This window comes from Dendrobates tinctorius, unplaced genomic scaffold, assembly GCF_039654945.1.
Source record: "Dendrobates tinctorius isolate UK_male_01 unplaced genomic scaffold, ASM3965494v1 ptg000030l, whole genome shotgun sequence".
NCBI lineage: Eukaryota > Metazoa > Chordata > Amphibia > Anura > Dendrobatidae > Dendrobates > Dendrobates tinctorius.
This window is the reverse complement of record NW_027361698.1, coordinates 12,355,162-12,371,715: the sequence shown is the minus strand read 5'-3', so window position 1 is coordinate 12,371,715 and position 16,554 is coordinate 12,355,162. Positions and strand designations below refer to the sequence as shown.

At 42.5% G+C, this 16,554-nt stretch overlaps 1 protein-coding gene across 6 annotated transcripts in view; it reads right to left on the bottom strand.

Moving 5' to 3' along the window:
- PRSS12 (serine protease 12) overlaps positions 1–16,554 on the bottom strand; it is a 497,636-nt gene that overhangs the window by 263,347 nt on the left and 217,735 nt on the right. For all 6 annotated transcript variants that reach the window (XM_073571862.1, XM_073571866.1, XM_073571863.1 and 3 more), the window contains one exon: positions 15,343–15,487. In XM_073571862.1, coding sequence (XP_073427963.1) covers positions 15,343–15,487 — 145 coding nt within the window. The remainder of the gene's footprint in view (positions 1–15,342; positions 15,488–16,554) is intronic.

Sequence of the window (16,554 nt, the reverse complement as noted above, 5' to 3'; positions counted from 1 at the left end):
GATTGTTTTCAATGTTGGGACAGCAATTTTTGGGGAGCACTATACTCTGGAGAATGATAGATGGGGCCCACCATACACTGGAACATTCCAAAGGTGGACATCAGACACTGGAGCAGCATTTACAGGGCCCATTATACACTAGAGCATTAGAAATGGGGCCCATTATGTTTGGAGCATTATTTGGGCCCATAAGACAGTGGAGCTTCATCCATGGGGACCAACATATACTGTAGCATTATGTGGAGCTCATCATATACTGTTTCAAACATTATATGGGACCAATGATTCTGTATGGAGAAATAGATGGGCCTCGTCATGAGATGTAAAAAGTGAGGTATTTTTCATTGTACTATACCGCTATTTCTCTGCCGTATCGGAGCATGATGAGTTGTGGTATGTGTTAAAGGGGCGCTCTTTCGCCCAGGGTACATGAAAACCTGCAGCCAGCCCTCCCCCCCCACAACTTTAGCCAAATAACCCCCATTTTTCAGTGCGTAACTTGTATTATCAAGTTAATTAAGGTTGACAAGCTTAAGAAAGAAGAATTGATGCTTTTGGCATTCAAATGGGCACTGTAGGTGTGTTTCCTGTCCTCTTCTCACTGCCGACTTTTATTCCCCATTGACTTACATTGGGTTTCGTGTTTCGGGACGACCCCGACTTTTCCCTATAATCGGACGATCTTGCTCGACCCGACTTTTGGAAAAGTCGGGTTTCACGAAACGAAACGTGACCCTAAAAAAACAAAAGTCGCTCAACTCTATTTACAACTGAAGAAGAGGAGGCGATAGAGCTGGAGGCTGAGTCAGCAATGTAAGACAAAACTTTTTCCTGATGCTCTGGCTTTAAAAGCGGTTTGCCAACTCCTAGAAAACTAAGCGTTCGAGGCCTTATGTAGCCAGACGATGACGCAGGGTCAGCACCTCCTGCATTCGGTCCTATTTTGCTCTTGCCACTACCATCAGATCCACCACCAACACCATCATTACCAGCTGCAAACCCCCGCCCAATTCCACGGCCTCTTCCACCAGCCTTCCTCATTTTTGGTAGAAATGTAGACAAAATCCAACAAACTATATAGTAATGTAAAACAAGGTACAAGGTGTCTATAGGACAGGGGAGATTTTGAATATCTGCAGACACTTGTGGACACTGGACACTTTTGGATTGTGTGAGGCCCACTGATATCTGAGCGCTATGTGACAGGCTCGATGGCACAGCTGTGACCAAAGTGACTAGAGGATAAGGGAGATTTTGAATCTCTGCACACACTTTTGGACACTGGACACTTTTGGATTGTGTGAGGCCCACTGATATCTGAGCGCTATGTCACAGGCTCGATGGCACAGCTGTGACCAAAGTGACTAGAGGATAAGGGAGATTTTGAATCTCTGCACACACTTTTGGACACTGGATGGACACTTTTGGATTGTGTGAGGCCCACTGATATCTGAGCGCTATGTGACAGGCTCGATGGCACAGCTGTGACCAAAGTGAATAGAGGATAAGGGAGATTTTGAATCTCTGCACACACTTTTGGACACTGGACACTTTTGGATTGTGTGAGGCCCAATGAATAACTGAGCGCTATGTGACAGGCTCGATGGCACAGCTGTGACAAAAGTGACTAGAGGATAAGGGAGATTGGATTGCTTTTAAAAAAGCAGTTTGCGGAGCAGTGGGTAAACAGCAATGCAGGAATGTCAGGAAGCCTTAGAAGGCAGCCCAACAACCAACACCACTGATACACCACTATATAGCCTCCCCTTGCACTGCACACACAGTGACTGGTGTGTTGTGCAGGCCAAATTGCTAGCAGCAGAAGCAGTTTTTTTGTCTTCTCAGCAGGACAAAAAAAAAAATTGGGATTGCTTTTAAAAAAGCAGTTTGCGGAGCAGTGGGTAAACAGCAATGCAGGAATGTCAGGAAGCCTTAGAAGGCAGCCCAACAACCAACACCACTGATACACCACTATATAGCCTCCCCTTGCACTGCACACACAGTGACTGGTGTGTTGTGCAGGCCAAATCGCTAGCAGCAGAAGCAGTTTTTTTGTCTTCTTCCCTGCCTAACGCTCTCCCTACAGAATCAGCAGCAACCTCTCCCTATACTAAGATCAGCAGAAGTAAGATGGCGGTCGGCGTGCACGCCCTTTTATACCCCCTGTGATGCCCACCAAAGCAAGCCAATCACTTGCATGCCCTTCTGAAAGATGGTGGTGACCCGTGCCTATGTCATCACGTTGCCCACAGTGTCCGTGGATCCTGATTGGCTGAAAAAGAGCGCAAAACAAACTTTTGAAACGCGACTTTGGCGCGTAAGTCGCCGACCTCGTGGCCGACCTCATCCTAGGGTCGGGTTTCGTTTCATGAAACCCGACTTTGCCAAAAGTCGGTGACTTTTGAATTTTTTCGACTCGTTTCGCTCAACTCTACTCCAAACTGGATCTTCGGGGGGCATATAATTTGATAAAGGTCAGGGAGGGGGATGAATGGAAAACCGCGTTCCTCACGACCGAGGGAATGTTTGAAAATTTTAATCATGCCATTTGGTCTTACCAATGCCCCAGCATATTTCAGAATTTCATCAACGTGGTATTCTCGGATCTCATTGGTCATTTTGTTGTTATTTACTTAGACGATATTCTGATATACTCTCCCGACAGTCAATCTCATCTGAATCATGTACAACCGTTCTCTAAAGACTGAGGGAAAATCATCTGTATGCCAAATTGGAGAAATGTGTGTTTTTTGTTCAAGAATTGTCTTTTTTGGGATTAGTTGTGTCCTGTGAGGGTTTTCGCATGGACCCCAAGAAAGTGCAGGCCATTGCGGATTGGGTGCAACCTCGAGACCTTAAGGGTCTTCAGCACTTCTTGGGGTTTGCCAATTATTACCGCAAATTTATTCGGGGGTTTTCACAGGAGGTCAAACCCCTCACAGATCTTACTTGTAAAGGTGCGGATGTGAGAAACTGGTCCTCGCTCACAAAAGAGGCCTTTGCGACCCTGAAAAGAAGCTTTATGTCTGCTCCCATGTTAGTACAGCCAGATCCGTCCAAACCATTCGTCGTGGAAGTGGACGCCTCTGAGGTGGGGGTGGGGGCGGTGTTGCCCCAAGGGCCTGCCACTCTAACCAACCTCAGGCCATGTGCTTTCTTTTCCAAGAAGTTCTCTGCTGCAGAAAGAAATTACGACGTAGGCAATAGAGAGCTTCTTGCGGTCAAATTGGCATTTGAAGAATGGAGGCACTTTTTGGAGGGGGCCAGTCACCCGGTTACGGTGATCACGGATCACAAAAATTTGTCATACATTGAGTCTGCTAAAAGACTAATGCCCAGACAGGCCCGTTGGTCACTTTTTTTTCCCGTTTTCAGTTTACGATTACATTTCATCCAGGGTCCAAGAATGTCAAGGCTGACGCCTTATCGCGCAGTTTTCAGCCGGTGTCGCCCCCTGAGCCACCGTCCTCCATTCTTCACCCTGGGGTTGTGATAGCAGAGGTCTCGTCTGAATTGGAACGGGAGATTCAGGGGGCCCAGTCGCGGTCCCCGGCGGCCAAGCCGGAGGGGAAGTTGTTTGTCCCAGAGCAACTTCAACTGAAACTCCTGCAGGAGTTCCATGAATCCAAGCTGAGTGCTCACCCTGATATTTCAGCCACGCATCTGGCGGTGGCTAGGATCTTTTGGTGGCCTACCCTTGGTTCGGACATAAAAAAAATTCATTGCTGGTTGTGGGGTCTGCGCTCGTTCTAAAAGCTCTCATAGCCAGCCGGCAGGGGAGCTGATGCCCTTGGCAGTGCCCGAAAGACTATGGACTCACTTATCCATGGATTTTGTTACCAATCTCCCTCCATCTAAGGGTAATACAGTGGTATGGGTAGTGGTGGACAGGTTTTATAAGCAGGCTCATTTTGTACCCCTGTCCGCACTACTGTCAGCTGAGACGTTGTCCAGGTTGTTTGTGCAGCATGTGATCCGGTTGCATGGGGTACCCAAACTGATCGTGGTGTGCAGTTTGTGGCTAAGTTTTGGTGTGCTTTCTGCAAAAAATTAGGGATGTCTCTGTCCTTTTCATCTGCATACCATCCTGAGAGCAATGGTCAGACGGAGTGCACTAACCAGTCCTTGGAACAGATCCTCAGGTGTCTAACCTCTGCTAGACAGAATGACTGGTGCGATGCAATGCCGTTGGCTGAATTTGCCTTCAATAGTCGGGTGAGTCACTCCACGGGTATGACTGCTTTTTTGATCAATTATGGGTTCAGTCCTCATTTTGGTGAGTTTTCTCATCTGGACTCGGGGTGTCCCGGGGCTGAGGGCTCTGTTCAGCGAATACAGAATACGTGGGCAGAAGTTCAGCAGAGTATATCTAGGTCTCAGCGCAGATATAAGTTATTCGCGGACAGGAAATGAACACCAGAGCCCACGTTTCAGGTTGGAGACAAGGTTTGGCTCTCCACGCGAAACATTAAATTGAAGGTTCCTTCAGCCAAGTTGGGGCCCAAATTCATTGGCCCATACAAGATTGTGGAAAAAATCAATCCAGTGGCGTATAGGCTGTGCCTTCCACCCTCTTTCAAGATCCCTAACGTCTTCCACAAATCTCTACTGAAACCTTTTGAAGCAGTCCGGGGCGACTCTGAGTCCGCTGCTCCTCCTGTTTTGCTCGAGGGGCAGGTGGAGTACGAGGATGGTCATATCGTAGATTCCAGGTTGGTACAGCGGTTGGTACAGTACCTGGTTCATTGGAAGGGGTATGGACCCGAAGACAGGTCCTGGGTACCGGCCCGGTTGATGCATGCTGATCGCCTGGTGCGGGCTTTTCATGCTATGTACCCGGGCAAGCCTGGGGGTCCAGAGGCCCCCCGTTGAGAGGGGGGTACTATCATAATCTCAGTGCGGGTTTGACTCGCACACGTGGGGTTAATGTCTGGAACCAGTGCTGATGACTGGCAATTCTGGGGTTAAAGGTTGTGATCCCACTGCAGGCTTACCTGCACACCTGGGGCTATGATTGTGGCCTCTCCCTGGTTCTGGGAGAGGCTTCTTATAGCCTCAGGACTAGAGTTGAGCGATACCATCCGATACTTCAAAATATCGGATCGGAATGGATCGGCCGATCTTTAAAAAAAGTATCGGTATCGCCGATGCCGATACCGGAAGTCCCATTCAAGTCTATGAGACTTCCGGTATCGGAATTGGAAAAACCCTTTCCTGCCCTTGTACAGCCTCTCGGGAGTCTGTACGGGCCTTCCGGGGGTCTCTGCCGGCCTGCCGGGGGTCTGTGCTGGCCTGCCGGTGGGCTGTACGGACTGCCCGGGGTCTGTGCACCCTGTGGGGGTCTGTACCGGCCTGCCGGGGGGCTGTGCCGGCCTGCCGGGGGGCTGTGCCGGCCTGCCGGGGGGCTGTGCTGAGGTCCGGGGGTCTGTGCAGGCATCGTCCGATGGGACTACAAGTCCCATCGGGCGATGCCTGCTACCATGACAGTGATTGACACATTAGCCAATAATGGGACAGTAGTAGTCCCATCATCCGGCTAATGTGTTGAATGTAAAAAAAAAAAAAAAAATATACTACATACATACATACTACATGCATGCTACATACATACTACATGCATGCTACATACATACTACATGCTACATACATACTACATACATACTACATATATACTACATGCATGCTACATACATACTACATACATACTACATGCATGCTACATGCTACATACATACTACATACATACATACTACATGCTACATACATACTACATACATACTACATGCTACATACATACTACATACATACTACATATATACTACATGCATGCTACATACATACTACATGCATGCTACATACATACTACATGCTACATACATACTACATACATACTACATGCATGCTACATACATACTGCATGCATGCTACATACATACTACATGCTACATACATACATACTACATGCTACATATATACTACATACATACTACATATATACTACATGCTACATATATACTACATACATACTACATACATACTACATATATACTACATGCATGCTACATACATACTACATGCATGCTACATACATACTACATGCTACATACATACTACATGCTACATACATACTATATACATACTACATGCATGCTACATACATACTGCATGCATGCTACATACATACTGCATGCATGCTACATACATACTACATGCTACATACATACTACATATATACTACATGCATGCTACATACATACTACATGCTACATACATACTACATACATACTACCTGCATGCTACATACATACTACATGCTACATATATACTACATACATACTACATACATACTACATATATACTACATGCATGCTACATACATACTACATGCTACATACATACTACATACATACTACATGCATGCTACATACATACTACATACATACTACATGCATGCTACATACATGCTACATACATACTACATACATGCTACATATATACTACATACATACTACATACATACTACATGCATGCTACATACATACTACATGCTACATGCATGCTACATACATACTACATGCATGCTATATACATACTACATGCTACATACATACTACATGCTACATACATACTACATACATACTACATGCATGCTACATACATACTACATGCTACATACATACCACATATATACTACATGCATGCTACATACATGCTACATGCTACATACATACTACATACATACTACATACATACTACATGCATGCTACATACATACTACATGCTACATACATACCACATATATACTACATACATACTACATACATGCTACATACATACAATACATTCATACAGTACATATAACATAGAGTAACATACTTACCAATACTTGTCACATTGTTCCCCGAAGCCATTGTCATCTACGGAATAAATATTAACATAACAAACCACAAAAATACTCACCCATGATCCGAAGCAGTCCACGAGTGTGTCCCACGACGATCTTGGGTAGAGAACTGCAGCATCAGCTGATGCTGCCGCTCTCTACGGGCTGCAGGAATCCAATGACGGAAGGTAGGTATCCTTCCGCACTGTATTCCTCCGCCACTTAAAAAAAAAAAAGTCCCTAGTCTCACTTTATGGTAAAAGCTGTGTGGGAATTTATGTAGCATGTAGTATGTATGTAGCATGCATGTAGTATGTATGTAGTATGTATGTAGCATGTAGTATGTATGTAGCATGCATGTAGTATATATGTAGTATGTATGTAGCATGCATGTAGTATGTATGTAGTATATATGTGGTATGTATGTAGCATGTAGTATGTAGCATGTATGTAGTATATATGTGGTATGTATGTAGCATGTAGTATGTATGTAGCATGCATGTAGTATGTATGTAGTATGTATGTAGTATGTATGTAGCATGTAGTATGTATGTAGCATGCATGTAGTATATATGTAGTATGTATGTAGCATGTAGTATGTATGTAGCATGCATGTAGTATATATGTGGTATGTATGTAGCATGTAGTATGTATGTAGCATGTATGTAGTATGTATGTAGTATTTTTTTTTTTTTTTTTTTTTAAACATTTAACACATTAGCCGGATGATGGGACTACTACTGTCCCATCATTGGCTAATGTGTCAATCACTGTCATGGTAGCAGGCATCGCCAGATGGGACTTGTAGTCCCATCGGACGATGCTTGCACAGACCCCCGGACATCAGCACAGCCCCCCGGCAGGCCGGTACAGACCCCCACAGGGTGCACAGCCCCCCGGCAGGCCGGTACAGACCCCGGGCAGTCCACACAGCCCCCCGGCAGGCCGGCAGAGACCCCCGGAAGGCCCGAAATGACGGCGCATCATGATGCGCACACACCGCGCATCATGATGACGTCATTTCGGCTGTCAATCAACTTTGAACTTCCGATTCCGATGCCCGATATTGAAAAAATATCGGATGTCGGTATCGGAATTCCGATACAGCAAGTATCGGCCGATACCCGATACTTGCGGTATCGGAATGCTCAACACTACTCAGGACGCTTCCATCCCCGTCAGTTATACTTTCGCCCTTGGCATTGTATGGTGCACTGGTGACCCCTGAGTGTGTTTGTGCTGTGTTCTGGTTGCTTGATTCTCTGTGTATGACTCGGTCTGTTCTCTGGATATTGCTTTGGATTCTGCTTGGTACCTTCTCCTTCTATGTCTGTTTGGTTTTGACTTCTGCTTGGCCCTGACTATCAGTTCTGTCTCATCCCTTGTACTTTACTGATATCTCTGTGTATGACCTCCGTTTAGCCTGACTCTGAGTATTTCTGTATAGTGTCCTGCCATCTCTGAAAGCAGGATGCTAAGCCCTGACCCCTTGCAGTCACAGGACTGTAGGTCCTGTGACTGCTTGCTAAACTTCAGCGTCCACAGGTCCTGTGTATCTGCACTTTCCGGCTGCACCTGACCCCGGGCCCTCCTACAGTGCGTGTGAGTCCCTGCTCAGCGGAGGCTGCACGCTGGCGCTGACAGGATCCTGACATTTTCCACACCAATTTCTACATTCTTCTAATATTGCACAGACTGAATCGAGCAGGGTTCCCCAACTGTAGTGGTCAAGGCCCACCAACAGATCATGTTTTAAGGATTTCCATTGCTCCGGTGAAGCAGTTATCACCGGAGCAATGAAATTCCTTAAAACATGATCTGTTGGTGGGCCTTGAAGACTGGAGTTTGGGAACCCTGCTCGATTCAGTCTGTTCAATATTACAAGAATTTAGAGACTGGTGTGGAAAATACAAGTCATATAGATTAGGGTTTTTGACACCAGATATCTCCATTACTGAGATGTTTCTTGTCTCAGTCTTGGAGATATGTGGTGTCAAAAAAACAAATCTATATGACTTGTATTTTCACCACCAGTCTCTTCAGTCTTCTAATATTGCACAGACTGAATCGAGCAGACTGAATTGAGCTGGGTTCCCCAACTCCAGTCCTCAAGGCCAACCAACAGATCATGTTTTAAGGAATTCCATTGCTCTGGTAATAACTGCTTCACCTGAGCAAAAAAAAGGAAATCCTTAAAACATGATCTGTCGGTGGGCCTTGAGGACTAGAGTTTGGGAACCCTGGAATAGAGGATGGTGTTGAGTGCAAGGCATATCTATTGTTACCTTGCCTATTTTTTTTATTACCATCATCATTTAACTATTTTTGAGACAAGGCAAGAGGATTGTAGATATACCTTGTAATTAACCACATACTCTATTAAGTGTGTGTTGAATAAACTGATGACATGATGGTGAAAATAAATGTTATATTTACTTCACCAATACCCTGGCCTTGAATCATAACTATCACACCTGGGCAGGTGAATACACATGAGTTTTATCCTGCAGCATTGCTTCAGTCTCCATATATTTGAAGCAGACTGTAGCGATGCTGCGGTTTAAGTCATATGTGTATTCTCCTACCCATATGTGATAACTTTGTGAAGTCAGGATGCGTTAGTTTGTGCGTCCTCACTTCAGCATGACACCAGGCCTGGGTATTGTAGAAGTTGTATAAACTTTATTATGTCTCCAGTGTGCGTTCAAACTCAAGGAGTGGTGATTCTACAAATAATATTTATAGTCACATGTTTTAGGTGTCTTAAAAAGTGAAGGATGCCAGTGCATCCACAAATCACTATTTGTAAAATCGGCCCATGTGACAAATATATTAGTTGTATTATCTCCACCATCGCTGCTAATTGAACACACACTGTAGAGATGATAAAGGTCATACAACTTGTCTGTGTATGCATAGTCACCTGGTCAGGAGTACTAGTAAATTCATGATGCACAAACACACAGCATCATAAATTCACTGGTACACCCGGCCAGTTGATAATAGTATTGGGAGTGTAAAAGGACATAATGCACTCAGTGCAGGTATCAAAACAGTGTTTTTATTAACATACCAACAAGAACAATTTTTTACACCATTTTCTCTTTCCATTCCACCCGTCCTTCATCTGAGTTGAAGTAGGCCGCAAATTGGTCCCTCATTTGGCCAACTTCAACCGATGACCTGAGAGGGTGCTGAGTAAATTCAGGCAATCAGTTAGGAGCAACATCATCAAGATCTAAGTTTGGGTGCTCTCCAGCCATGACAAAATTATGTAGAACCACACAGGCCTTCACCACCTCATCCACTGTTTCCAGTTTCAGATTAATGGCTGTGCCGAGAATGCGCCATCTGGATACAAGTATACCAAAGGCACACTCTACAGTTCTTCTGGCCCTGGTCAGCCTGTAATTAAAAATCTTTTTGTTGTGGTCCAAGTCCCGGCTGGAGGAGGGTTTGAGCAAGTTTTGGCACATCTGGAATGCTTCATCCCCAACCATTACAAATGGTTGTGGCGGACCTTCGGTGTTGGGAAGAGGCCGTGGCATGGGGAAATTGAACTGGTTGCCATACAATCTTTGGCCCATGTCCGAGTTCTTAAAGGCCTGGGAGTCATTCCCACAGTCAAATGCACCAATGTCCACTGCAATAAACATACAGTATGCATCCGCAATGGCCATGAGTACAGTAGAAAAGTACTTTTTATAGTTGTAGTACTCAGATCCAGTTCTTTTTGGCTTGATAATCCGGATGTGCTTCCCATGAACCGCTCCCAAACAGTTGGGGAAATTGCAGACTGTCCAGAATTTTTTGGCGATTTCCAACCACTTTTCTGCGGTGGGCAGGGGCATGAATTCTGGACAGAGAACGTTCCCGGCAGGTGTCCGCTACAATTCCAGACAACGTGGATATTCCAATACGGTACTGGAAGTGGAGTGAAGAGAGGGTCTCTCCAGTAGCCAGGAATCTGGGAAACCAAGTAAAAACAAAAATTAGTATTTATGTATATGGATTTTTAAAACACCAAAAATAAATTAAAAAAAATTAAAAAATTCATAAAAATACATCTGCAGCCTTTTGTTCACTACATGCCATAAAAAAAAATACCACAGCCTTTTGTTAACTACATGGCAGAACTATAATTATGCAGTCATTGGTTTTGCAATACTACGTACCGTAATGTGACCAGGAGCCGTTCCTCAGAAGTAATCGCATGACGGAGCTGCGTGTCCTGTCTCCGGATGGCTTCTTGGACCAAGCAAATCATTAAAGGTTTCTTGGGACATCCGGGTATAGTCATTAAATTTCTCCGGGTCGGCCTGTATCTCGCTGTAGAGGGTGTGGTATGCTCCACGGCTCTCCCGGAGTTCAACAATGGGATGTATCCACAAACGCTGCCACTGCCATCTTCGCTGCCTCACTCTCTCCCTTTGTTGATGGCAAGCAACTGGATAAGCCTGAGCCATCCTGATGTCCAGATCCAAGTCAAAGTAAAAACTCTTCCAGCGCAGATCCATGTTTCACAAAGGAAAATGCAAGCACATGTGAAGAATTCAGCTGTAAACAGGGACTATATAAACAATTCCCATAACACACGCCCACTGATGTCCCATTAGTGGAGTCTGTTGCAAGAATTTTTCAAGGATTTTTCTCCTGTGAAATGTGACACCTAGACTACCATTGCGCATAAAAACTCAAACGCATGTAAAAATGCTTACAAACGCATAAAAACGCTGCAATTTTTTGTCGTAATGCGCACAATAATGCTACAAAAAACCGCAGCGTTTACAAACGTTTTTGACATGCGTTTCATGTGTGCTCGATACGCTGCACAAAAAGGCGCAAGTGTGAAACTAGCCTTAGATGGGCCAATTTCAGTACATTATTTAGCCTGATGGACTATACATGAGTCAATCAGTGGTTGTTTAAAGGTCTGTTTACATGGGCTGACAAAAGCCACTTATGGAAACTGATTGGTAATATGCCGATAATGATCGTTTTTATGACGGCATAAATGACCTGATCAGCCAACAAAATTTTTTATATATCACTTTGTGGGTTGGGGAACCAAACTGTATCTTTCCCCTGAAAAAAAATGCCAGGCCTCTTCCGGAGAGACAGTCTTTTTTCTATTACAATGAATATTATTTTTTGGGGAATTGGTAGTATATTCTATTTAATTTAATGCAAGAACAAGAATGATAAGTTTAATCAAATCTTCCCTGGCATTGTGCCCGGGCCATCTGAGCATTGTGTTATCACAAAGGATGGACAGAGTTGTAGACACTATTTGTGGTTGAGCTTCATGCATTAAGACATGGTTATAAATCAGCAGATGAACTGCACATTATTTTAACAGTCTCATTGTATCAGTAAAGTGGCTTCTCTAAAAGGGTCATTGCAAGTAGGAAAAAGAGCAAAAAGTCAGAGTGTGGTTTATAGCCGACTCTGCTCATAGACTTGTTATATTTATAGATGTGAAGCTTTCTGCTATTCTCCCGGGCTCGTTTTTCTGTCTGGCAACGACCCAAAGAGCTGGATCAGCTTTAATCATAGTATATAAGCCAAGCATATAATCTATAAGAGTTGCCATAAGAATGTACAATTAATTTCAGAATGTGATGCTATGTGTACAGCTGCAAACCAGTTTCTTATATGAAAGAGGCTAAGGAAAAGTCTAATGTAACATGTCATCAAGGTCACAAGTATTGCTCCAAATATTGTAAGTGAAAAATAGAACCACAAATTCATTTTCAAAGACGGCCCTGCTTTTCACCTCCCCGCTATGTGCGTTATCATCGTCTGGAGATAGGGACTGTGTATGTGCTCTAAGATGGATAGTGGCTGCAGGAAATTTGTATATAAGGGTGTATGAACTCAGTTATGATATTCACACACCTGAGGCACACTGTATAAATGATGGTAGTGGTGATCTTATATACGGCATCTGGCAGATGAGCACAGGATTTAGAGAAGAACATAAATTGTCATCTTCTATCTTCATGATTCTATTCAACAAAACCTAGTTACGGCATATTTGTAAGGCTGGGTTCATGCAACACGTGTGATTTTTCCATAAATTGCAGCAGTTTTGGGTAGAGTACACAACAACCATGAGCCGAAACTGTCCTTTCCTTAGAATAACGATAATTCACAAGTGTGCACCTATCCCGCACCTGGAATCTGTGTACAAAGCATGAACGCTTTCTGGCAACTATTATAGCTCCAATTACAAGTCCCACTTGGGTTAAAATTGTAGTCGTAAATTACTCCATAAACTGCAATTATTCAATCAATTAGAAATATTATTACATCCGGGCCAGTCGCACTAGCACCGCTCCCGGTTGTAAACTATTTAACCCCTTCCCATGGATTGCAGCGTGGGACTTGACTGTATAGCAGACAGGTATGGGATCATAGAATCATAGAATCGTAGAGTTGGAAGGGACCTCCTGGGCCATCTAGTCCAATCCCCTGCTCAAAGCAGGATTCGCTAAATCATCCCAGACTGGGATATTGTTGCTTTTATATTTTGGCTTTTTTTCAGGAGAACGATGGCTTCAAATGGATTGGGAATGAAAAAAAGATGGCAAAATGTGTGTTTATTTATTTCGTTAAAAGTCTTTATTCTTAACGTGTGTATTTTTTTAACCCTTTCAAACTATTGGATTAATAATGGATAGGTGTCTTATTGACACCTCTCCATTATTAACCAGGCTTAATGTCACCTTACAAGAGCAAGGTAACATTAACCCCTAATTACCCCATATACCACCCGCTAGAGGGCAATGGGAAGAGAAAGGGTAAGTGCCAGAATTGCTTCATCTTACAGATGCACCTTTTCTGGGGTGGCTGGGGGTAGATTTTTTTAGCCAGGGGGGCCCAAAATCAATGGTCCCTCTCTAGGCTTTTAATTTCTGCCCTCAGTCACTGGCTTGCCCTCTCTGGTGGAGAAAATTGCATGGGAGCTCATGCAAGTTTTTTCCATGAATTAATCCTTTAACACCTACAGCTCCAAAATTTTACACACACACACACACACACACACACACACTACTAACGTTATTATTGAGGGACACATATAAATCTTACGGATATGCAATGGTTTACTGTATGTAAACCATGTCTCATATCCTATCGGGTTCTGTAATGATTTTACAGATGCCAACAATTGAATTTTCACCTATTCTGCTATCTATATCTCTATGAAACATAAATAAATATATATATATATGTGTCAATGACATATATATACAGTATACCTGTACTATGTGTATACATGTATTCTATCTTTTCTATTTTAACATGTCAGTGTGATTTGACTGTATAGTGCACTGAATTGCCGGCTTTTCTAAAGGACACTGGTGCGTATTTCTCACAAGTCACACACATGGTCCATGTGTAATCCATTTTTTTCTCACACCCATAGACTTGCATTGGCGAGTCTCGGGCGTAATACGGTGCAAATCGCAGCATGCCGCGATTTCACTTGCACGTATAATACGGCCGAGAATAAATCGGATGATGGGAGCTTCCCCATAGCTTAACAATGGTCCGAATGCTATGTGATTTTTTTATCGCATAGCACTCCTCTGTATTTCTCTCTAGTGTGACTCCGTCCTTATAGTTAGAATGGATGTGGATAAAAAATAATTTAAAGTATCCAGCATGAAAAATGATACATTTTTTTCTTTTATGCAAAAAAAGCCAGATGTCTGAATGAAGTCTTAAAGGGAAGCTATCATCAGAAAATAACCTATTGTTTTAATCAGGTTATAATACTACATGTATTTTTAAAAAATTGTTTTAATTTTTTTTTTAGCATTTTACAATCTTTATTAAACAAAACAAAATAAGTAATCTTGCAATGTTCACACTGGATACTGTGGCATTTGTTGACTTATACTTCCTGTCCTTTCAGGAGGAGTTTACAGGAGTTTTCCTATCATCAGAGGCAGGATTACAATGACAAGTTACATCTCTATACACAGCTGATTACACCGGATTCACCATTCACAATACCTGATGTCCTTACTGACCCTGATTCCTCTCCTTTCACAATGGCATTAACAGAGGCTTGTTAGGCAATTCAATATAAAAGATAGGACATTTTGGCTATGTACATGTGTTGTTTCCTGAAACAAAAGGAAGTTAATGACTAAAAAAAACCTCAGTGGCCAGTGTAAAAATTGGTAGATTTATATATTTTTTTTATTTAGTATAGATTGTGATAAGTAAAAAAAATAAAACATTTTCAATTTTTTTTTTTACAGAAATACATTCACAAACACCTGATTTAATCAATAGGTTATTTTTTGATGACAGCTTCCCCTTAAGGTGATTATATACATCAACAATACATACACCAAGCATTTCTTTAGTTGTAATTTTTGAACAGTCGATAATCACATATAAACTAAACAACAATAATGAACCAAGTTCTTGTTAATGAAACTTACCCAAGTTCTAGCTGACGACATATGACGGATGCATCATTATCATCCCACTGGCTGCTGCAGATCGTTCCCCAGGCACCATTCACATAGACTTCTACTATACTTCCCTCTGACTCAGTTTTCTGGCTCCCCCGCAGACGCACTGACCCTGTTAATTGTTGAAAATGCATTTAGATGATGTACTAGAGCCTCACAAATGGCATCCTGCTGTGTTTAGAGATGCATTTATTCCCCAGGAATTGACACTTTGCTTAAGGGCAAATAGTTTTTGCACTTGCAATTACCTTAAAGGGGAAAGCTATAAATTGTAAGGTCATGAAAAGTATTTGAGAAAGAATCCTAGCTGTACAGGTACTGAGTTAATCTGGAGTGACTGATAATACCTGTACCCATCATCTCAGTAGTATCTCTGAGAATCTGTGGACACATTAGTGATACAGTTTTTAGACTGGTCACATGAATAAGTTTTCTGAGCTAGCAGTAAAAATAAACTAAACTCTAAGTTTCACAAGAATCTGTGCATAATAAATTGTATCCCGAATACCTGATGTAATTTTCCTGCTATATATATATATAATGGTTGTTTATCATTGACTTGCACATTTCAGATCAATAAGTTATCCAAAAATGCCCTCGGAAATCTGGCAAGACTTCATTTAGATATCTTTAAAATGTATTAGGAAATTAACAGTGTTCTAAAACTGGCATCAAAAGACATGAAATGAAAGCTTATTTATTAGCGCTTCTTTTATATCAAGCTACTGTAGATAGCATACGAACCTTTTATATCAACACATCAATAAGGATTGCATTCAGGCTGCAGGTTAATACCTCTTTTTTGTTGATTTTTAAAGAATATTATAATCCTAAACCATCCTTTGACATAATGTCTTAAAACCTTGAAAAGGGAGAGAATGGCATTCTATTATTCTACAAATGTCCACTACAGTAGAATAATCTGTTTGGACTTGATAGATTGCATATATAACAATTTGTCGACTGAACAAATTCTCTCATAATTATCATAACGCTATAAATAATATGTTTTGGAGTTGTGACTTATTAATGTTTTGTGCACTTAGAATAAAACCGAACGTCATTCTATATTATCCCATCAATCCATCAGCCCCCCACCATTCATCCATCTATTGACAATATCATAAAATAAACTACATGCAAGACACAAAAAAAAAAGGACACGGGAATTTCACTTCT